The sequence below is a fragment of the Ictidomys tridecemlineatus genome, chromosome 14, assembly GCF_052094955.1.
Source record: "Ictidomys tridecemlineatus isolate mIctTri1 chromosome 14, mIctTri1.hap1, whole genome shotgun sequence".
In the NCBI taxonomy this organism is placed as follows: Eukaryota; Metazoa; Chordata; class Mammalia; order Rodentia; family Sciuridae; genus Ictidomys; species Ictidomys tridecemlineatus.
The window spans coordinates 62,753,927-62,778,633 of NC_135490.1; the positions used below are offsets into that span (position 1 = coordinate 62,753,927).

Here is a 24,707-nt window from a genome sequence, read left to right on the forward strand (position 1 = left end):
TGTTAAAATCATAGCAAAACATAAACTCATGCACCCTTATTTTATATGTGATTATTAGATTTTCCAAAATAATTAAAAATTTTTGTTTACACAAATCTTTTCTAACTTAAAATTATTGAGAACCACTGCTTTATAGCACAGAACTAATTTTCAGTGTAGAATGAAGTACTATATGCAAGGACATCCTGTCAAGTCCTTATTAAAACTCTTTTCTTTTGGATACACAAAATGATCTTTGAATTGATACCAAAACAGGTGTAGCAAAAAAAAAAAAATTAAATACAAAGAAATGAGATTAGGTATTTCTAATATGCATTTCAACAAGTGAGTGAAAAGGTTGTTAACCACTGAAGATGAATATAATAGACATTTATTGAGAAAAAAAAATCTTTCCATTGGAAAATTAGGTTTATAGCCCATGAGTATACTGAGTTTAAAGTCTCATAAGCAAAAGGTTAAGAGCCCTCTATAATAACTTGATTTACATGCTCCAACCTATCAAGTTTTCCAGAAAATCTTGTCTTCCTGAACAGACTTTCAAACTTCTGATTAACAGGAAAAAAAAAAGAAAATCCATATATAACTAGTAATGAATTAAATTACTATATTTCCTCTGCTTAAAAGCTTTTACTTAAATCATCAGGATTTTTCCTTTGACTGCAGATCTAAATATGGATTAATTGGGTCAATTCATCAGCCTAGAGATTAGTTTCCTGAATGCTCTAAGCCTAGGTATGGAATTCTGTAAGTTTAAAGTAAAATGAGTTTATTCATTTTGCCATTGGAAAGGAATGACTGATAGGGAGAACTGTCTTTGCAAACAGCTTTAGAGGACAAGTGACTATTAGCATTGATGTGGAAAAGTCAGGCCTCTCATTTTTAACTTTATGGAATTTTCCTAAATTTTAAGTCCTATTTCAGAGGAAATACAGAGCCAGAATCATCAGTGAAAATCATCATGATAAAAATGTTAAAAATACATAGGGAAATAGAAAAAATTAAAATATGAATGATCTGCCTTGGTGCTATGCAAGAAAACTGCTCTAGAACGCAAGATAAATAAGATATAGTTCAAGCTAAGCAGAGGGCTCAAAATAATTTCGGTTCATGTAAAGGTTAATGTTGAGTGCTGAAAACAAAGTAACAACTGAATTAATCTAATTTTATGTAGGCACCAGCAGGGAAATGAAGCATTTCCTAACATGCCTCAGATGGACTAATTTTATTGCATTTTGGAGTAAGTCAGACCTGTGTTTATCTTTGTTTGGGAAGCAGGCAGTATCACCAATAAGGTGATATCTGACTTCAACAGAAAACAAACAAAAAGCCAACACTTTTTCCATAGTTCTAATGGGTTCTAATTAACTTATTTATACTTTCTTTTAGTTATGAGTTGCCACTTTAGATATCTGACAAACAGCAAAGATAAATCAAACAACATAAAGAACAGGGGTGGGGGAGCCCATTTCAAATATATTTAGTGTGTGTGTGTGTATACATACACACACACACACACACTTTAGTATAGATAGTTATGAATGAATTTCTTTTTCTTTTCTTTCTTTCTTTTTTTTTTTTTTTTTTACAAATACTAAACCTGGCCCCCAGATCGTAATGGGAATGTATACAGGAGAAAGCCTTCACCTTCCAAGTTCATTGACTTTTTTTTCCCCCTCTGAGACAGAAACTCCTCAAATAATATATTATTGTTCAATCACTTTTTCCTTTTGTTGCAAGTATGCTATGGAAAGCTAAACATAGATAAAGTCTTCTTCCATAGATGAAATTAACTGGGAGAGATATATAAATGTATACACACATATAAATTCATGAGTATATTTACATGTACATTTAGCTCTTGGTTTTTGTGAATAAATTATCCATCAGCAACTCAACATCCAGTATTTGAGGTATTCCCCCAATCCCAGCTTCCTAATGTGTCCTAAGACAAGGGCAATTAGTTTTCATGGCATCCTAGCAAAAATTAAGAAACAAAATGACAGACTTATTCTAAAATCAAAGTTTTAAAAATCTGCATCTTGTTTTCCTTCTTTTAATAACCTATATTGTTATTTAGTTGACAGTAACAAATTATATCATGTCTATTCTCTTCTACCGGGAATGGTAGATCTACATGTATCAGAAATTAGAGAAAGAATCCTTAAAATATTATTTTATATTGAACAAAATTCTAGTCTTTCTATTTTAATAACCTAACATATATGGAATGTGTGAAAACTTATTCAAGGATTAAAGTAAAAGTTTGAAATAATGGAATTATTTTAAGCCCTTTTTAATAATTTTGCAGCCAATGAAGACACAGTCACAACCACCAAGGCAGAATTTACCAAAAGCAACAGATGGGGTGCTTGACAAGCATACATTTCCCCCCTTCATTTAAAGAGAGAAAAATAGGAAATGCAAAAATAAAAGCAAGAGATAAACTATTTTGATTATTACCTTTCTCACATTTCTTTTTGGAAGCTGACGAAGAAGGAATCATAGGTAATTTCATCAACTCAGCACGATTTGATTCATTCAGTAGGTAGTGGGACTTATAGGCATATGAACTGAACATGGGGTCTGAATGGTCCTGAACTATCAGCCCTATACAAAACAAACAGAAAGAGATGAGCTCCAATGAAACTACCCATGATTCCATGAAGAAAAAAAAAAAAACAATACCTATTTTGCAGCTATGCCAAATTGGGGCTAAGGAAGAATATGAAAAAAAAAAAAGAAGAAAGGAAAAGAAAAAAGGTCTGACAGAAAGCCTTTTGTAGTTATTAAAGGGGAAATAGAGCTACTCAAAACCTTATCTCTATTACAGAAACCCCTATACTGCAGAAGAAAGGTCCCAAATAAGTTCAAGATACACACATGGCATTTAATATCATAATGAAAATTCCCGAGGAAAACAAAGCTACATTCCTTAACATTTAGAAGTACTTGAATAACAACCCAGAGAATGAAATGACATGTCAATTAGCAAGAAATAAGGATCATTTACATAACATAAATCCTGATCTACCTTCAATATGTCAAGCAGAACTTAAGGTATACTTCATTCTAGCTTTCTCTGCCAGGAAATGAAATTTTTCTCCACCAATATGGTACATGATTTTAAAAACACCAAGATCACTGTAACCCATCTATGATTCCCTCTTCTCTCCCTCCCTGCTCCTTCCCCAGTTGTGTCCATAATGTAGTTATAAGCCACCATGAGCCAGGGACAATGACAACAAGGAAAACTGCTTTATATCTTAGTTACCAGTCAGTTTACAATGATCTAGGACTTTTGAACACAAATCATAAAAGCAATTTCACTTAGAAATAATTTTGAGAGGGAGAAAAGAGTTTTGTTTTAAAAAGGGTTACCATTTACTTTTTCCTGTGGATGTTATCTTCATTTGATGCCCTTCACTGAGATAGATTCAAGAAATGTCTCTGAACCAGACAATAGAATGGAACTTGAAATTGCTAATAACATAAGAATCTCCTAAGAAAAGTTATGTAATGTCGAAATAAATTTCACACTTTTAATAGAGGGAGGTGGTATAGTATAAAAAGTCATAGGCTTTGAAATATGGAAGATCAGGTATAAATGCTAACACCAGTGTGACCTTGGGCAAATGATCTCATCTGGGCTTCAGTGTTCTCATTCACATAAAATGGGGAAATAACTTCTCAGGGCAATTGTGCAAAGACTTTCAAACAGTATTTACTGGAGCTTGATTTACATTGAAAAATGTCTCAGTTTCTCTTATAGCACCTCAAGTGACTCTGTTTATGAATGTAACTATACCTCCAAATCCTGAAATCTCTCAATCTACTTCTAGACATTTTGGACATTAAGACATTAAGAACTAACTTAGCTGGACATAGTGGCACATGCAATCCCAGCAATTTGGGAGGCTGATGCAGGAGGACTGCAAGTTTGAGGCCAGCCTCAGCAACTTAGGTCCTAAGCAACTTAGTGGGACCTTGATTCAAAAGATAAAAATGTCTGGGACTGTAGCTCAGTGGTTAAGCACCCCTGGGTTCAATCCCCAGTACCAAACCAAACCAAACAACAACAATTAAAATAGTGACTTTAGATACCTAATAGCCAAGAACTTAAAAAAAAAAAAAAATCCTTTATCAGGAGTGAAGAATTCTAATTCTGTATGAGGAAAGAAGCAAAATAAGCTAAGTTTTCTAATACCAAATATTAATGATTAAAATGTTATCTTTTTGTGTATGATCTTATAAAAGTAAGGTCTCTTAAAAGGGTGACCTTTCTAATAATCAATACAGATTATTTACTTCTTTTTTTTTTTTTTTTTTTAATTTTTTTTTAAGAGAGAGTGAGAGAGAGGGGGACAGAGAGAGAGAGAGAGAATTTTAACATTTATTTATTTTTTCTTAGTTCTCGGCGGACACAACATCTTTGTTGGTATGTGGTGCTGCTGAGGATCGAACCCGGGCCGCACGCATGCTAGGCGAGCGCGCTACCGCTTGAGCCACCTCCCCAGCCCCCAGATTATTTACTTCTGAAAGACTTTTAAGCATTCTCCAATCCCAATATCTAACATATTTAAAATAAAATTTTGCTAAGTGCTGGAAAGGAAAATGAATATGATTTCTATTGATTACACAAAGTTTCAAAAGTTAAAATATCTGAGAACTAAATAACCTTTCTTAAATAGGCATTTAAATATAGTCAATCAGAATATTTGCCAAATTGATAAGATATAAATACAGATTTTGTTCTTTATTTTTTAATATTTATTTTTTAGTTGTAGTTGGACACAATACCTTTATTTTATTTATTTATTTTTATGTGGTGCTAAGGATCGATCCCAGGGCCTCGCGCGTGATAGTTAAGTGTTCTACTGCTGAGCCACAACCCCGGCCCCAGATTTTGTTCTTAACATATGTTTTTTGCCCTCATCTACATTAGTCTCAAGCTTTTAATCAAAGTATATGTTAAATTTAATACAATGGCTAGAGTTTTTATAAATGGACCATTTTCTATCTATCCTAAATTAAAAATACCTGTTTTAAAGATTTCCCAATTATTGAATGAAATAGCAAAAGAAAATATTGTTGAATATACTTAATATATTGTTGAATATACTGATGGCATTGGATTCAGAATATACCCCAAAGTAAGCAAATTTATAATAGTTATAAACTTGAGGCTTAAAATGTTGGCTAAATTATATTTCCTTATTCATTGCCAGTAAGAGTACCTTAGAATGGTAAAATAGAAAAGGTTTGAAAATTAATAAGAGACTATGTGTTAAAAAAGAGACTATGTTATCACTGCCACTCATCTGAAAATCTTTAAAGCTAGGCACTCAACTGATAATTTAATAATTCTTTCCTATCTTTATGTTCTTTCGGGAGGAATGAAAATGAGAAAGGCATTAATGATGGCTTTTAATTTTTTATTTGCCTACTTAAATCCTTTCTGTCACCTGTTACAATGTGGCATGAAACAATCTTAGCCCTTCTCCTCCATGTAGCAGCCAGGTTTTAGAGCAGGACATTGTTTTTCTTTACAATTTACTAGCCAGTTAAACTATGTTTCTACTCCAATGGCAGCTAGCCAGCCATATGTACCACTAACCCAGCTGGCTACTACACAAAGAACCACCATTTAGTTAATCTTTCATTGTCTACCTATTTTCTCTAAGTTATATTTTTTAAATAAAAGAAACAAAATCAAGACAACCTAAGATCTGTTATGCAATCTAAATCCTACTTTAAAAATATATTTATATAGTATTGTCACCAAATTAACTCTCCTTAAAACAAAAACAAAAATATGCTTTCATCTTTAATATAGTACATAATCAAACAGTACTGATTTACCTTAGCGTCCTTTCAAATATTTCACACAGAGGGACGTTCAGAATACTTGGCACTTATATTAAAAATACAACAAAACCAGTACTGGGGGCTATAATGTTTACTAATTACAAACAAGAAGTTTCCTTATCATACAAAGCTGGATACTGCATATTACAGCCAAACTAAAGAAGTTCTATTTTATGTGTTCCAGGAGAACTCAAGTTCACTGACCAATCTCCCAAACCCCAGGACACAATATTGTTTCAATTGATCAATCTTTTGGCCTACTTAAGTATCAACAGCTGGTAAATGAGAAAGCTTGCATTGCTGGCTCTTAACTAAGCCACCACATATGTTGTCTTGGCTGTGTCCCATCAGGCCTTCTCAGTGCCAGACCAAAACATTATAAAATACAACATAAACAATCAAAAAATAAATGTGCTAGTTTTGCCTTCCAAGTGAAGTTTCAATCAGTTAAAAGTCTGGATTGAAGAAGATGACAAGGGACGTATTTACTTGGAATAGAAAATTTATTTGTGGAAGGGAACAGATTAATCTTTTGATTAATAGAAATATTAACCAAATAAAAAACTAAGAATTTATCTGTACTTCTAAGATATTTTCTCAAATGCAGATTTTGGCTTATTGAAGAATTCATACTCTTTTAACAATTTGGATGTCTAACACTGTAAAAGGGACTTAGATGCTAGAATGTTCATCTCTCTCAGGGACATAATAAAATGGAATTTGGAACTGGAAGGAGATTGTACTAGGTGGCCTGAGTTTTCTCCCAATGCTGAGACCCATTTTAATGGAGAAATATGCCAACAGATTAAAAATAAAGACAAAGGACTGACACTCACCTCTGGCACAAACGAAACAAAAGCCTACATTTACAGCAGAAGAAGAATTACTGCCCCGTTTGGAATGATTACTACAGATGAGAATGTAGGAGGATACAAATATGCTTCCAGCAGCAATGCAAGCATCTCCAGAGTGATAGGCAACTGGACATCTCAAACATCTCATCATGCGTCCTGTTTAAAGACAGGTCAACAAAGAATCTGTACAACAAAGCATTGGCTGGATATAAAATCAGACTTTTGTAATTAGGCTGTTTGGGTTCCCACATGACACCAGTGATTGGAATAGTAAAAACTTTGCTTCACTAGGCTTGCTCTCTCATTCCTATGCTATATGGCCCTTAAATACAAGCCTAATCATCATAAAAGAAGTGTTCAAAGAAAAAAAAATTAGTTCTAATGTTGGAAAGATTGGTGATATGCAATCTGGCACTTGTATAGGGATTTTCAGGGTAGTTTTGAACATATGGAATTTTCTTCTCATGGTCTGAATTGGCAACTTTATTTTCATTTAACATGTTACTGATTGTGTTGAGGTTTTTTTTTTTTTTTTTTTTTTTGGTGGGGGGGGGTACTGTAGATTGAACTCAGGGGTCCTTAACCACTGAGCCACATCCTCAGCCCTTAGAGCCTCACTCTAGCTGAGGCTAGCTTTGAACTCATGATCCTTCTGCCTTAGCCTCCTGAGCTACTAGGATTACAGGTGGGTGCCAGGGCGCCTGGCTGATTGGGTTGAGTTTTTATGCCTAGAGATACACACAGGGACACTACTCAATGGTTTGTTAATGTGCTTAATAGATTATTTGCCACTGCACTTTAAACAAAAAAATTGTTGTGTCCTTCTTCAGCAGTGTTACCTTTACTCGCTTTGTGGATATCTTTCTCCATAGAGCAGGCAGAGCAGCAGTGCTGGGGGCAGCGGAATCCTTTTGATTCAAAGATGGCAGTGGGGAATTTTCGGACACAGGCTTCATGATAAAACTTCCCACAAGTACCAACAGAACAACGTTTCACATCTTTACCAGACACCTTACATGAAAAACATGGGTGTTGTCCTGAAAGATTGATGAAGAATACAGATTAAATAAAATATAATTAAAGCATATTCCTTTCAGATAGAAGCAGCAACAGACATCAAATAGGTGTTCCTAGAAGATCTACTATTACATATAAGAAATTAACATATAAAAAGAAATATTTAAAATAAATGGCTAAATTAAAAGAATTTCATAAGTTCTGCTGGGATAATTAATAATCAATTTGGAGATACAACACTAAAAACAATTTAGATCTCCAAAACTAATTTCTTAAAAACCTCAAATAGAATTTTTTTAAATATCTGAGAGCAGAGAGTGGCAAGGTCTTTGCCACACAAAATGAACAAAAGCCATTATCAAATAATAGAGCAATTCCATTTCATAACCATGGACAATTTATATATGTAAAACCGACACAAAATGAAAACTCATACTCTGAATAAAAAAGGCAGAAAATTACAGCTAAGCATATTTTATTTAACCTGTAGAAAATCAAGTACAAAAAAAGTTAAAATTACTCACAGAAAAGACAATTACTTTCAAAGTGAGCTAACTCTGAAAGAGAATAATGGAAGCCAGAAAACAACAGAATGCTATCTTCAAAAAGCTGTAAGAAAATAATTACCAAGCCAGAATTCTATACCCAGTAAAATGATTAAGAATCCAGTAAAATCCAAGTTCACTGAGGAGGATTAATAAAACATGGTTCTTTGAGAAAATTAAAACAAATATCCCTGATATGAGTAATAAAAAATGAGAAAAAGCAATAATGTTAAGTGATATCAGAAATAAAAAATGGAACATCACTACAAATCCTACAAACATTAAAAAGATTAAAAGGATTTCACTACATATTTGCTAATAATAATTGGTTAGATGAACAGACCAATTCCTAGAAAAACAGAACTTACTAGCACTGGCACAAAATAAATAGAAAATATGAATAGTTTTATGAACTATTAAAAGAAATTGAAACTGTAATTAAATACCTTCCAACAAAGAAAATTTTAGGCCCAGATGGCTCCATCGGTGGATGTGCCAAACATTTAAAGGAAGAATAATGCCAATTATGATAGAAATGGAATAGAAAAAAAGGAACACATACAAGAAAACAGATGTGGAAAAATATGCAACCAAAATGGCTCAGGATTATGTTTTGTTCCATAAAGAGTTTACCCACCCTATGGAGAAAATATATGCAACATACATAGCAAAGATAACTGAAAAAGACTTATGAAGAACCATAAATCAAAACAGAAACAAAAGCAGCCTAAATAAAAGTGGGTAGAGTATAAATAGGCAATTTACAAACAGTGGAAAGAAAAAGAGCCAAAAACATTAAAAATGCTCAACTTCAGTAGTAATCAGATAAATGCTAACTGAAACCAGTTATGAAATAAGAAAAAAAACCTAAAATGGTTATAAATACCAATTTTAAAAAATATTTATTTTTTCATTGTAGTTGGATACAATATCTTTATTTTACTTATTTTTATGTGGTACTGAGGATCGAACCCAGGGCCTCACACTTGCTAGGAGAGTGTTCTACCGCTGAACCACAACACCAGCCCCCCTCCCCGAAATAATACCAATTATTGATACAGGTGTGAGCAAACAGGCACTCTTATATTCTGATAGTAGAAATTTAAGTTGTAAAGAACTATCTTAGAAGGCAACTGGGCAATAGCCATTAAAATAAAAGAACATTCACTTCCAGTGCCCTAGAAATTCTACTTCTTAATAAGTACTTAGTTAAATTTATATGTGTAAAAGTATGTTGACTGAATAACTACAATTGCAGAACTAAAATCAACTCATATGTACTTCCATAGAAGAAGGGTTAAATATAACTATCCTATAGCATACTATGGAATACTATCAGCAATCAAATAGAATGCAAATGTATTTATAATATTGTATTGTATTCCTATAATACAACAGTATGATATGTTTTATTGAACATATGTGCATAAACGTTAAGCACACACACAAACATAAAAAAATTTGCAGGGCTACAAAGTGACAACACTAGTCGGATCTGGCAAGAGATGGAAAAAAGCAGGAGTCTAAAATTAAGAGTGGTGATCAAGGCCTGGGTGTAGCTCAGTAGTAGATTCTGTGCTTAGCATGCACTAGGTGCTGAGTTTAAACCCCAGCACCAAAACAAAACAAAATGACCATGGTAGAAATCAACTAGACAGTACAACTTTTCATACAATACGTTCATATATTACTCGTATAACTAGAAATGAAGATAAAATACTAAGTGTAACACTGTAAGACAAAAATGGACAAGAGACATGAACAGAAAAGTCACAGAAGAGTGAATAAAGATATAGGAAAAAAATGCTTAGTTATAAACAAAGAACTGAAATTTACTGTAACAAACTTCTTAAATGTTTATTGAACATCTGGACATCATCTTTTGGGAAGTGTTTGTTCATCTTTAGCCCATTTTCCTTCAAATGCTTATAAAAACTAGAAGGGAAAACTACAAGGAATAGTTTTGCCTTTTTTTCCCCAGAGGACTAGTTGAATTGCAACATTGTTCTTTGGTTTTGCAAGTGCCTTATCTTTACAATTATCTGAATTATAAAACTTTTTTAAAATCAGTACTTACAAATGTAATATTCATATTTTTTTACTGTCTTTGTTGTAGAAATAAAGTACTGTGTTTTTCTTTTCTTATTGCTGTCCTGTTGCATATATGTAACTTCAAATTACATTTTAACAGGTATATATTTTGGAAGGTAATAGTATTTTTAAAAAATGACTTTTAGGGCTGGGGGTATGGCTCAGTGGTAGAGCACTTGTATAGTATGTATAAAGCCCTGGATTCTATCCCCAGCACCACACATATACACACACATTAGAAAAAAGAAAAAAAAGTAACTTTTAGAAGTCTTAAAAATAAAAAAAAAAGTATTTTAAGGGCAGGAGGTTTAACTTTACAGCTTTGCCTAATGCATAAAATACTCTAAATAGCTAGTTGCAGTGGTGCATGTGACTTGGGAGGCTGAAATAGGAGGATCTCAAGTTTGAGCTTCCTGGTTTCAATTCCTGATACCAACAAACAAACCAACAAACCAAAAAAAAAAAGAAATAATCAATAAGTAAAATTATCTGTATAGAGCTCTATTTGTAATCTCTATTACACATTGTACTCAAAAAGACAACCAAAAATGCTTTTTTTCTAAAAATCATATGTGGCTCAAATAATAGAAAGTTGTAGTCTAACTAATTAGGTACCAATCAAAAAAACCTAAGTAGGTAAACTTTTAAAAAGAACTTATTAGGCATAATACTTTTTTACATGTACTTATCTTTTGATAAACAAAGGAAAACTGCCTAAATAACTTTAAAAAAGTTTTTCTGGTTTGAAAAATCCAAGTTCTCACTCTTAATAAGGTGGAAATGTGTGAAATCAGTATCCAAACTAATTTTCTTGTCATAACTAAGGAACACTTGTTTTTCATAATTGTGGTAAAATGCATACACACACATAAAGTTTAATACTTTAATCATTTTACATGTAGTTCAATGGCTTTAAAGTACATTTACATTGTTGTACAACCATTATCTCTCTCTCCAGAACTTTTCATCACCAAATACTGAAACTCTGTGTTAAAAAACTCCCCTTTCTCCCTCCCTATGACTTTGTTGCATTGTTTTAATTTCTTCTTCTTTTTCTTTTTTTGTACTGAGGGTTGAACCCAAGGGCACTTAACCACTGAGCCACATCCCCAGCCTGTTCTTGTATTTTATTTAGAGACAGGGTCTCACTAAGTTGCTCAGGGTCTTGCTAAATTGCTGAGGTTGGCTTTGAACTCGCAATCCTCCTGCTTCAGCCTCTAGAGCGGCTGGGATTATAGGCATGTGCCATTGCGCGTGGCTGTACTATTTTAATTTCTGTCTCTAATACTTTATTCTAAATACCTCATATAAATGAAATCATATAATATTTGTCCTTTCTGCTTCCCTTATTTTACTCAGCATAATATCTTTGAAAAAATAAAATTTATCAATATTATTTTGTAACATAACAATATCTTCAAGGTTTATCCATGCCACTGAATATATCAGAATTTCATTTCTTTTAAAGGCTTACTAATATTCCTCATTAGGTTGGGTTCAATGTAGCTTAGTGGTAGAACTTTTGCCTAGCATGCATAAGGTGCTTTGATCCCCCAAACCATGAAGAAATGTAACAGTAATAATAATATCTCTCTGTAGGTATATAACACATTTTGTTTATACATTCATCTATCAACAAACATTTGAGCTATTTCTATCTTTTGACTATGGTGAAAATGCTGTTATGAACACGGGTTTATACCTACCTGTTAAGAGTCACTGCTTTCTATGCCTTAGGATATACCAAGATGAAATTGCTTGGCCATATAATTCTATTTTTAGTTTTTTGAGAAACTACTATACTGTTTTTGATAGTTGCTACATCTTTTTATATTCCCAACAATAATGTACAGGATTCCAATTTCTCTGTATCCTGACCCATACTTGTTTCCTGTTTTTTGATAATAGCCATCCTAATGAGTGTGAAGTAGCATCTCATTGTGATTTAAATTTGCATGTTCCTGATTACTAATTATGCTGAAAACATTTTGATGTGCTTTTGGCCATTTGTATCTTTGAAGAAATGTTTGTTGTTTGCTTAAATTCTTTGCCCAATTTTGAATTGTTTCACCTACCAGGTATATGATTTGCAAATGTTTCCTCCCATTCTGTGGCTTGCTTCTCTACTCTGTTGGTACTGTCACTTGGTGTACAAAAGATGAAGTCCAATTTGTATATTTTTATTTGGATGTCTATACTATTGGTGTCATATCCATGAAATCACCACTAAATCCAATGTCACAAAGCTTTTTCTGTTGTTGTTGTTTTCTTTTTCTTTTATGGTGCTAGGTGTTGAATCCAGGGCTTTGCACATGCTGGGCAAGCACTCTACCAACTGAGCTACTTTCCTAGCTCCATCCTCCATGCTTTTTCTTAAGCATTTCAGTTCTTACATTGTCATCTTTGATCCACTGAGTTAATTTTTGTTTATTACACTGGTAAAGGTCCAACAATATTTCCAGCATCATTTGAAAATGTTGAAAATTTTCCTGCGGAATGGTCTTTATACTCTTGTTTAAAAATCAGTTGACTAAATATGCAAGTGCTTATTTCTGCATTTTCCATTCTATTTCATTAGTATATGTCTCTCTCTATGCCAGTATCACTTTGTTTTGAATTCTATAGCTTTGTGGTAAACTTGAAATTCAATTTTGTTCTACTTATTTTGTTTTGTTTTGTTTTTAATTTTCAGCAAGAACCAGACAGTATTTATTGGGGGTCCAGTCATCACCTGAAAATCAGAGAATTGTTTTTTTTTTTTGTTTTTTTTTTTTTAAATGAAAGGATCATGACAGAAACAGGGCTCATCATTGGTAGGACTGTGCTGGAGACAGAAACGGACTCTGTGACCTGGCGCACTCAGTGCAGGTACGGGGAGTTCCCCAGCTCCATGGGCAAGGAAATCACTTCAGCCACTTCATAAGGAAGCACAGAATGAACAAAATCTGTCAAGGCTGGGATCAAGGAACTTTGGGTTTTAATCATCATCAGTAACTCACTGTCACCTTTGATGTTTCCCATCCACTCATAGATGGATATAATCTGAGGTTGATGCAAGCTGCTAACTGCTTCTCCACCATGGCTCTGGCAATCTCCTTGGTGACCTTGTCATTGGAGCAAGTGACAAAGGCTGCAGAAACTGATCCTGGAACATAGCTAGAGCCCAAGGCTGGTGTGGGCTGGGATGGGGGCTTCCCAAGGCTGTGGACAGGAGTGCTTGGGGTAGCAACAGAAGGTGGGAGGCCACAGGCAACAACACAGGCATCCAAAGAATGGACAGAAACAGAGTAGCCTGGGTGGCAGGCATGTAATAAGAAAACAGCACACACCACGTGACAGTAGCCCTCTTCTTGTTTTTAAAGCAAAATTTCTCTTAAATTTCAAGATAAGTATGTGCCAAATTAGATCATATTTAACTTTTTTTTGTGTGTGTGTGTGTATGTTTGGTACCGAGGAATGAACCCAGGGCCTTGCCCCATGCTAGGAATGTGCTCAATACTGAGCCACATCCCGAGTCCATTTTTAAATTTTATTTTGAGGCAGTGTCTTGCTAAGTTGCTGAGACTGCCTTAAACCTGGAATTCTCTTGCCCTGAACTGAGGAGTGGCTGAGATTAAGGTTTTGCACCACCACAGCCAATTTATATATGACCTTTGTTTTCCCCCATTGCTTTTTTTTTTTTTTTTTTGGTTCTAATTAGTTACAGTAGAATTCATTCTGACATATCATACATAAATAGGAGTGTAACTTTTCAATCTTCTGGTTACATACAATTTGTTGGCAGAATTCTATTAGATTTTAAACTATGGAGAGAAGTCCTATGAGTATTTTAACATGAGTTATGTGGTCCTTCCTATTGTAGTTCAAATCAGGATTTGCATACTTAAACACTTAAGGGGTCAGGAAGGTTACAACAATGACTGGAGTAACCAGGTTTTAGAAAAAGAGAATGGTGTGGAATTTGGGGAACCAGAAGTACATGCCCCCAAATGAAAACACATTCTGAAGGCCAAACAAAACAATGTGAAGATAATTTAACCCCAAGGCTGCCAGTTGGAAAATTGTTCTGAAGTTTTACTATATCTAAATGTGATAAACTAAATATTTTATATAGAGAAAAATATGAAGTTTTTACAGCTTCTGGAGTTTAATTTATATGTGTGTTTGTTATGGTTTGTATATGAGATATCCCCAAAAGCTCCTATTTTAATGCAGGAATGTTCAGAGGTGAAATGATTAGATTATGAGAGCTATAACCTAATCAGTGTATTAAAACAGATTAATAATTTGAACTGACTAATGGGGTAGTAACTGTAGGCAAGGAGAGCAGGGCTGGAGGAAGTAGATCACTGGGGGGCAAGCTTTGGTTTATATTTTGTCTCTGGTGCCTTGCTCTCTTTCTGCTTTCTGGCTGTCATGAGCTAGGTAGCTTTCCTCTGTTGCACCCTTCTGTCATGATGTGCTGCCTCGCCTCTGGCCCAGAGCAATGGAGTTGGTTGACCAGGACTGAGACCTGTGAAACCATGATCCCAAATTAAATGTTTCCTCTTCTAGGTTGTTCTTGTTAGGTATCTCCATCACTGTGACAGAAGACTAACATAATGTGTGTATATATATGAGTATGTGTGTTAGGATATATGACATGCAATGTACTTTCTACTTAGCCAAGGCAACAGAAGGCAATGGAAAAGAGCAAGAACTCTGGAGTCAAATTGCCTAGGTTTATATTCCAGCTTCATCATATGCTACCTTTGTAACTTTGGGCAAGGTAATGAACTCTCTCTCATTTTCCCTTTTCTACAAAATGGAAATAATAATGGTACTCATTTCATAATATTACGAGGATCAACTGACAGAGAAAGATAAAATGCACCTAGCATTTAGTAAGAGTTCACTAAAAAAACCCAACTTTTTGTCTAAAAGAATTTTAGAAGCATACATTCAAATGAAAAAGGAAAACATCTGTGATTATCCAGATAAAAGGGGGAAAGGAGTGTAGGAAAATTATTAATAAAGAGTCAAAGGAAAGATCAGCATATCACATGTAGTTGATATATAATTGGCTCTTAGTTCCTCAGAGTTAAAACAAACCAAAACCAAACACAAACCAAAAGACCACATAAACTCAATTCCTAGAAGCACTATCATGCTATCTCCAGTAATCCTTCCCTTCCTTCCTTCCTTGTACTGGGGTTTGAATCCAGAAACATGTACAAGCCAAGCAAGCATTCTATAACTGAGCTACAGCTACTTCTCTAGCTTTGCTCAGTCTCCTGAGTAGCTGGTACACAGGTGTGCACCACTGTGCCTGGATCCAGTTTTTTCACTTGTTACTTATTAAACACTTACTTCCTGATTTCTGTTAGTTTAAAAATAATGGCTACATAGAAAAGAAATATAGGGCTGGGGATGTGGCTCAAGCGGTAGCGCGCTCGCCTGGCATGCGTGCAGCCCGGGTTCGATCCTCAGCACCACATACAAACAAAGATGTTGTGTCTGCTGAAAACTAAAAAATAAATATTAAAAAATTCTCTCTCTCTGTCTCTCTCTCTCTCTCTCTCTCTCTCTCTCTCTCTTAAAAAAAAGAAAAGAAATATAAACTAGCAAATTTCTTTCATGTTATTCCAACAAGTATGTATAGACATAAGAAATAAACAGTGAATTCCAAATTTAAAAAAAATTTCTGACAGCTCCATTTTTCCACTAAAAATACAATTATCATGGTTATGGTTTTGTTTGGCACTTATTCTGATCTAATAAGGTGAAAGGACTATAGCCCAATTTATTGAGCAAACACCAAAAACATCCAATCCATCTGAAAAATAACTCAATTGTATAACTCATCAGATTAAACACAAATTCATCTTGATATTTTGATACATGTTATGATAGGAGGAAGTTTCATTATTCTTTTGATATTGGGGATCTTAATCACTGAATGGCGTCTTAATTTGTTAAATTACTATGGGAGGGGAGGAAGGGAGCCAGATAAAAGTGATAAGAGAAAAGGATGTCATGGGAGTTGTTGCCACTGCATATTCCTCCCCAACCATCTTTTCATATAAGCTTACCAGTTTTACATTCCATGCAGATGAACTTTCCATCAGGGATTGATGTCAATCCCAGGCACTCTAGGTGAAAATGTCTGTAGCAATCTCCTTCACAAGGAATCAGAGAGTCACCAGAGCTTTCACAGATCTGCAGTAAGGCAAAAAGTAGTGTTCTTAAACTTTAGCAGACATGTGAATCAACCAGAGGGCTTGTTAAACCCAGATCACTGGGTTCTTCTCTCTCTCCCCCAAAGATTCTGATTTTGTATCTTAGGGTGAGGCCCAAGAATTTGCATTTCAAACACTGAACTAAACAGCTACTTCTACTTCTAGACTCAATTTGGTATAAAGTTTAACAGTCATAATTGATTTGTTATGATTCTCCCTTTGGGATCTGTGTACTTTTGACATAGGACAAAACAGTATTTTTCATAAAGGGTAAAAATGTATTTAAAAAGTTAAATGGGGCTGGGATTGTAGATCAGTGGTAGAGCACTTGCCTAGCACGTGTGAGGCACTGGGTTCGATTCTCATCACCACATATAAAATAATAAATAAGTAAAGACCATCAATAACTAATAAAAATATTTTTTTTAAAAGTTAATATGAAGCCAAGTACAGTGGCACATGCCTGTAATCCCAGCATCTTGGGAGGCTGAGGTAGGAGAATCACAAGTTCAAAGCCAGCCTTAGCAAGGCTCTAAGTAATTGGGTGAGACCACATCTCAAACAAATAAAAAAATAAAAAATGCTGGGGATGTGGCTCAGTGGTTATGTGCCCCTGCATTCAATCCCCAGTAAACACCCCCCACAAATAGTTGATATGAACTCAAATTTAAGAAAATGTTTTTGAAACCAGTCATCTGCCATTTATTTCTAATTAATATCGCAATGAAGATTGACACTTGAATGTGAATGGTAAGTATTCCAAATCAGGGAAGAAAATGGCTAGAAACAGATTTTGGATCTGAAGCTTTAAAGTAATATTATAATTTAGAAAAACAATGCCTGCCGTCTCTATAGGAGATTAAGTATGTTACTGGCAGAATATGAGCACAACTATTTAGAGCCAAAGGATCAGTCACCTGCCTACCTGACACACAATGTCCTTCTTACTCGTTCCAACACCTCTTCTAGACAAACTTGAATCCATGGACTGCACATCAGAAACATCTGCATCTGCAGTAGCTGAAGGGCTATCTACTTGTTTTCCAAAGCCTACCTATATGGAAAACATAACACATTTTTAAGAGAAACAAAACAAAAAATTATCTTGAAGTTAGATGCAATGAAAATCCTATTAAGAACTGCTGAAAGAGATCCTGACACAATCTCTTTTCTTTCTAAACCCCACATGTACAGTATGTCTATTATTTTGGAAGAAACTGCATTTAAAATTAAAAAGCAAACTGTTTCTGTTATATAAGAGATCAGCAAAATTAAGACATTTACAAATTACAAAATAACCAAATTGATTTTTTCCCCTATGAGTGCTTTTAAAATTCCCCAATTTCCCTAAATAAGTCAAGCAAAAGCACTGTTACTTTGGTTGGCAAAGTAAGAAAGAACTTTTTGCCCAGAGCCTTGAGCATATTTACCTGAAGATCACTCAGTCCTCTAGAATCGGAGTCAGATGTGTCTCTGTATGCAGAACTAGTCACTTCTACATCAGTTGAGGCGCGACTCCTTTTCTTTAGAGGTTTACAGGAATCTGAAATCTCGCTGGCACCTTAATACAACACATCAAAATTAATCCTAAAACAGTACTTAAAGTTTGCTTTAATTTTTTTGTGGGAGAATATTTTCTTTCCCCAAACTCATCTTTAGTGTGGGAAGGAAAAAAAAAAAAAAAAAAAGCACAGCTCTCTTTGTAACACTGAAGTCACAAATCAAAACTTCATAAGCTTCTGACCTTTCTGGTAGTGATTTAATTTACAACCGCTCTCTTAAAACATTTAAATCAGCTCTCCTGCTCTAACACTATTTTCAATCAACAGAGCCTAAATTCCAACCTGAAATTCAATTCTATCAAAACTGCAGGACAGCTGTTTGATTTGGAGCAATTCAAAGAACCATTCAATTTGGAGGGGGAAAGACATAAAACCCAACACATTGTGTAGCTTACAAATATGGTCGCAGAGACATCTCCATCTTGTTTTTATTAGGGATGTGACAAATCTTTGATTTGTATTCGATTCGTACACGGATAGTGCCATTTTCCCCTGAATTTTGCCATTCAGTTGATTATTGCCCCCCAAATAGATTTTGGATGTTCATAATTGTTCATCTGAGACTTCCTTGGTGAAGTGGCATTTATTATGACCATTATTAACAAGTGCTGCAGCACATCTACATATGTTATGCCATTTAGGAGGCACATTGCTGAGGGCTGTAAATGGACAATCAGTGTTCAAGTGCAGCCAAATCACGAAGAGCTGGATGAGAGAGGCCTCTATGTGGAATTTGTACGGAAAGGAATAAATATGGTAAAAAAAAAAGGCAGAGAATAGTGTGGAATTTTTTTTTTAAAACTGTGTGTAATACAAATCCAGCCAAAACAATAGTGCAAAAAGTTACAAAGCAACAATCTCTTGGGCTAATGCAGTATAGGCTATACAGAAACAGCCACGATGAAATGTGCAGGTCAGGCACGGTGAATACCAAGGAACCAAGGAGATGGTTAATATTTCCACCCACAGTTTGTGTTTTGAATTTTTTCCCCAAAATTTCCATACAACAAACAGACATCTAGACCAGCCCAGCAAGCTATGGTGGAAGTGTGCAGTCCAGAAGAGACCCGGGAGAGACAAGTCTCCTGAGGCCATGAAGATCCGCAACAGGCTGAGTGGGAGCAGCACTTGGTGTATAGCCATGTTCTGTGGTGAAGGATGTGGGCCTCGGGAGACTGCTCAGATTACTGGAACCTCGTTATCACATCCCATTCTACAAGGTTTTCACTGAATGCTTCCTGACAGCTATAAATGAGGGTGCCTGCCCATGTTACCGCTGATTAAAAAACACAAGTACACAAATCTATCTCCTTCATTGCTGGTGTATGGACCCAGAACACCACCACAAAATATTTCCTTGGCCTAAAAGATCACTGGATTAACAAGGAGTTTAACAGAGGAACAGGAGTGCTGTACTGAGAGGCTTTCGAAGGGAAACACAGGTACCGCCATTTCCGATGAGTTTCTGAAAATGCTAGAAAAATGACAGACTGCCAAAGACAGCTGTCATGCTGTTCTCCATGATAACGGCACTAATGTTAAAAAAAATAAGAGCTTTTAATGATTGCAATGTATACAGGTTGGGTTGTTTGGCAAAACCCTGCAGATGTGCATTAATGATGCTTTATTAAAAAACAAAAAAACAGTCCATGTTGGAATTGATCAGTGTAAGTTAAACGGTTGTTTTTAGGCTGGACCCATGATTTAAGCTGTACCCATCCAGCTCAGACCAAAAAAACAAAAACAAAAACAAAAACAAAAAAATCATTTGAATGTTAAAGCAATTGTTCAGAGTCTTGAAGAAGAAACCAGGCAGGAGAGTGCCAATAATGATGATTGGCAAAATTGAAATCGAAAACAAAGAAACTGTTTTTCGAGCCGCCGACAAAGAAATCTTGCATGGAGACTACAAGTCTGGAGTTTCTGGGATGAAATTGTACAGGAATCTCAGTCCACAGTTTCCTCAATCGCTGCGGAGACGGAGCTGTCACTGAATCTGACAGAGCCCTGCACTCCCCGGTCCGCCGACCCTGTGGAATGGTGGAAACACAACGCAATCAGGCCTCCTAATCTCGCAGCGATCGCGATGTCTTTTCTTGGAGCTCCGCCAAGCAGTGTTCCCTCCGAGAGGCTGTTCAGTTCTGCTGAGGATCTCCACGGAGACCATCGCTGCAGACTTCTCCCCGAGAATGCAGAGAGGCTGGTGTTTTATTTTATTTATTTATTTTAAATAATGCAATTTGCCCAGAGTAAACTACAGGTATTAAATACAGTTTGAGCTCACCAAAAACGCATGAATCATGCTATGGAGTTTGTACTGTAGTCAAATTGCACACAGAAAATACAGATATAAGTTTAAGGTTTCTTAAACTTTGTGCATATCTCAAATAGATTCACATAAGGTTATCTAAGAGTGGCTATAAATATGCTATGGGTCATTTTAATTTACAAAAAGATTTTACAGCACTGTAAAAATAAATGTGGCAAGATTTTTTTCAATCAGGTTGTTTTGTCTGATTTGTCATAGTCCATGTTTGACAAACATTAATAGCTACTATTCGGTATTCAGTCGAATACCAAAAAAATTGGATTCGTCACATCCCTAGTTTTTAAGCCAGTGAAACCCCAGAATCTTATGGAGAAAAGTTGGAAACAGTATCAATGCTAGATGGTGTTCTCCAATTTACCAAAAACAAGTAAGACTTTTCACGTGGAGGTACAGAGTAAGATCAACTCTAAAAGTCACACACACGCACACACAAACATCGGGGAATACTGCAATTTCACACTGAAGAGCAACAACAATGATTTACAGAGACAGACAAAATACATGAAGTACAAATTAAATAATTCTTAAAAATCGGTTTAATCAGGAAATGCAAAGCAACACTATAATATTAACTCACCTTTCTGTAATCCAGTCTTCACTGTTGCCTGAGGAACTGTTTCAACCTGTTTGGACAGAAAAAACCAGAATTAACAAGGAATTTTTTGATTTTTAATTTGCAGAGGGAAAAAAAAAATAACACTTTCATCAATCTAAGTAGTGAAGAGTGATCAATGTTATCTGAAATCTGAACTCAGTCCCATCTTGTGGGTCAAGTTCCCTGTCTCAAGGTCAGAGAGGATTTAAATCCTAGCTGCCTGTGCTTAATACTAAGTGACAACACACAGCCACATGCTCTCTAGCAAAGTCTTTTCCCACCATTCCCTTGGTATATGAAGAAAACAAGATACTTTCCTCAGTGTCTGGGAGGCAGGAGAGGGTTGTTTCTGCAACCAGCCCGGATGTTGCTATAAACCCCTCCCGCCCCAAAGACGTTAGGATAAATTTTTACTTACTATGATACTCAGGTTAATGTAACTCACGCCACTTTAAGACCCTTCCGCGCCTGCACTCACAGCTAAGTTGCTGGGAATCAGGACCCTCTCTGTAGAGAGTGCTACAGGGCTCCATACAGCTGGAAGCTCAATACTTTTGCTGCTAGTACAAACTTAAGAAAATAAGTTTGTGATATTGCAAAAGCACTTTCTTGAGTGTCTTATGAACAGTGTCTTGATCCTACATTAGGAGAGCGAGATCAGAAGTTATTCTGCCAATGTATATGTAAAACACGTGGTAATTTGAGGATTGAACCATTGGAATTAGAGAAAGGATGCTGTTTGGAAGAGTTCCTGTTTAAGCTATGAACTGAATTTCATGTTTCTTTAAGGATGTGGTGAAATATGCATGTTGAAACACATTTTGTAAATATTTAAGGATTGTTCTAAACTTTTTAAAAATTTTTTTATTTTTTTTACAACAGGTTAAAAAAACATACAACAGAACGCTTTTTATAAGATACAATTAGTCATACAAATATAAAATCTTCTAAACAATCACTGGTATTATTCTACTACTTACTATGACACAGTGGCATTAACAATTTGTCCCATTTTTTGTACTCATTCTGCTTATCAATTTTAAACTAACTGGTCACAGACTGGCTTTGGGAACCAGGTGGCAAAATCACGACTTCATTTTGTTAATGAATACGGTAAATTTTCAAGAGCTTAGAATGATTTTTTGGAATATAATTCCTAAGAATGAAGGTTAATATGATAAATTAAAGTATTATATTTAAATTTCAGTTAAATATTCTGGAAAATTTTGTTTTACATGCTTATGATACCATAGAGCACCCAAAAAGTTAGCTTTTAATTTTGGAAGTTTAAAATTATAAAGGCAATATTTTAAATAGAAAAGTCCACACTCTTTCATATTTAATGGTTTTAAAAACTATAAAACTTATTGGAACTGGGCTGTAAAAATGGACATTCTTTCTCTTCAAAAAAATTAAGAAAATTCTGATTGTGAGTTTAAAGGAGAAATGTTTCTAAAAATCTCTTTGAGAAGGTAATTTAACACATATATTATTACTGGCTTGATTACACAAATTGAACATATTCAGTCAAAATGTACTTCCTTTTTACCTGTATATTGTTTATCTGACAATATGTTACCAGGTGAGTGTCATTCCATTGGGAAAATAATATTCCAAAAAATCTATGATATCAACAGAAAAACCAGATCATCTATGATTATCTGCTTCTTAAATATAAGAATATAAGTTAATTTGATTTGCTTAAAAAAAATACATACCAGCATCTTAAACCAAAAATAAAAATAACAAAAAGGGAACTCAATGATGGTTCCAAATAAAAATCATGAAAACATGAAATTATTTTGCTCATAACAGAAATATCAAAATAAATGTGAGGGATTTTTATAAACGTCTTGCACCACTGGCTTCCCATTTCCTGAAGCCTGACTGTTTTCTGTGAAGATGCTTGAAGCAGAATCACAGGTATGGTTATGTTAAAACTGTGCACTGGACCCCACCAGGCAGAAGTGTAAGACAGTCCAGAAAGGAAATAGAGGGTGGGGAAGTTTCTCTTTCTTTTAAAGTATTGAAATAAGCCACAACATTTACAAATATAATGTTTTAACTCTCTACATGTAGGAAGCCAACCTGCTCCTTTTTGATCTTCTTCTTTGGCACAACCTCAGCGGATTTCTCTGATTCAGAACGAGTTCTAATTGATCTTCTCTGTTGCTTCTTTTCTACTGAGCCTAAGAGATGATTTAAACACAGAAACAAACAAACACTCATTTAAGGATGGCTTGATATTTGTGTAGTTAAAAGTTAACAAGATTCTTTGCTTTTCTTACCCATTACTTTTGGGTAATTATACATCATGAAAAAACTGTTAAATACTTGACTATAAAAATTATTTAATATATATAATTGTAACAGTGGGTAAGCCAAGACTGGGATCCACAAAGGAAACTTGTTATACAAATAAAGGGGCACTTGGGCTGGGGATGTGGCTCAAGCAGTAGCGCGCTCGCCTGGCATGCCTGCGGCCCGGGTTCGATCCTCAGCACCACATACCAACAAAGATGTTGTGTCCGCCGAGAACTAAAAAATAATAAAATTCTCTCTCTCTCTCTCTCTCCTCTTTCACTCTCTCTTAAAAAAAATTTCTCTCTCTCTCTCTCTTAAAAAAAAAAAAGCGAGGGGGGGGGGCTGGATTTTTTAAAATTATAAAGTCAAACCAAAACAGCAGAAGCACAATTTAATTTTGAGGACAGGTAAAAATGCTTATAAATATAATAAATATAAAGTGTAAATAAATATAATTGAAGAGATGAAAGGACTAAAGATTCGGGTTGAAAATTCCTGTTTAAACCAGGAATTATTGATTTAAAATATAATCTGGTCCATTATAGTGGTACATGCCTATAATTCCAGTAACTTGAAGGTTATGGTAAAAGGACTGCAAATTTGAGGACAGCCTCAGCAAATGACTGAGGCCCTAAGCAACTTAGTGAGACCCTGTCTCAAAAAGGGCTGGGAAGATAGCTCAGTGGTAAAGCATCCCTGGGTTCAATCCCTGGTAATCACCCACCCCCAATTCAATCAGTAGTACACATTTTGTATCCTAACAAGTAGACTGAATCAATTTTATAGGTAAAACAGTTAAGTGTTTAGTGTACTTATCTAAGTTTTGCTATCCTTATTAATAACCATAGTGAGAAATCAGGGAAGGCACCAAAATGTGACCAAAACCAAACCACTGCTTTTACTATCAAGGGACTTTAATTATACTTTAGAAATATCAGTAATGGAAAGCAACTTGAAATGAATTATTAAGCTTTTTAATGATAAATGATAAAACAAGAACTAAGATTTTCAAACAGTACAGTATTTTAAAAACTCACATGGACTTTATTTTTGGAAAAAATAAGTTACACTGAAGACCACAACTGAAAGAACACTAAGTCAGGGATGATTTTGTTCTGTGACCCTCAGTACAGCAGCTATTCTCTTCACTACTTGGACCACCTGACTGGTGCTTCCTTCTGCTTGCCTCAGAAAGAAAATATTAAGAACTCCTATAAAATCAGATGGAAGCCAGACAATATGGAAAGCATATGGAGATTCCTTGAAAATCTGGGAATGGAACAACCATTTGACCCAGCTATCCCTGTCCTCGGTCTATACCCAAAGG

The 24,707-nt window shown here is 35.0% G+C and overlaps 1 protein-coding gene and 1 pseudogene across 8 annotated transcripts in view; both read right to left on the minus strand.

The window, feature by feature from the left end:
- The window catches only part of Nsd3 (nuclear receptor binding SET domain protein 3), a 108,066-nt gene that overhangs the window by 21,555 nt on the left and 61,804 nt on the right, over positions 1 to 24,707 (minus strand). For 6 of the 8 annotated variants that reach the window (XM_021735297.3, XM_021735295.3, XM_040268765.2 and 3 more), the window contains exons 8-15: positions 23,165 to 23,265; positions 21,059 to 21,104; positions 18,021 to 18,151; positions 17,516 to 17,644; positions 16,444 to 16,570; positions 7,559 to 7,756; positions 6,702 to 6,875; positions 2,461 to 2,607 (exon numbers count right to left, since the gene is read on the minus strand). In XM_021735297.3, coding sequence (XP_021590972.1) covers positions 2,461 to 2,607; positions 6,702 to 6,875; positions 7,559 to 7,756; positions 16,444 to 16,570; positions 17,516 to 17,644; positions 18,021 to 18,151; positions 21,059 to 21,104; positions 23,165 to 23,265 — 1,053 coding nt within the window. Of the gene's footprint in view, positions 1 to 2,460; positions 2,608 to 6,701; positions 6,876 to 7,558; positions 7,757 to 16,443; positions 16,571 to 17,515; positions 17,645 to 18,020; positions 18,152 to 18,929; positions 20,183 to 21,058; positions 21,105 to 23,164; positions 23,266 to 24,707 lie in introns of those variants that run through there. The other 2 variants (XM_040268767.2, XM_005338388.3) reach the window with 2 other exon arrangements.
- Positions 11,334 to 16,437, minus strand: LOC144370454 (protein CutA pseudogene; annotated as a pseudogene).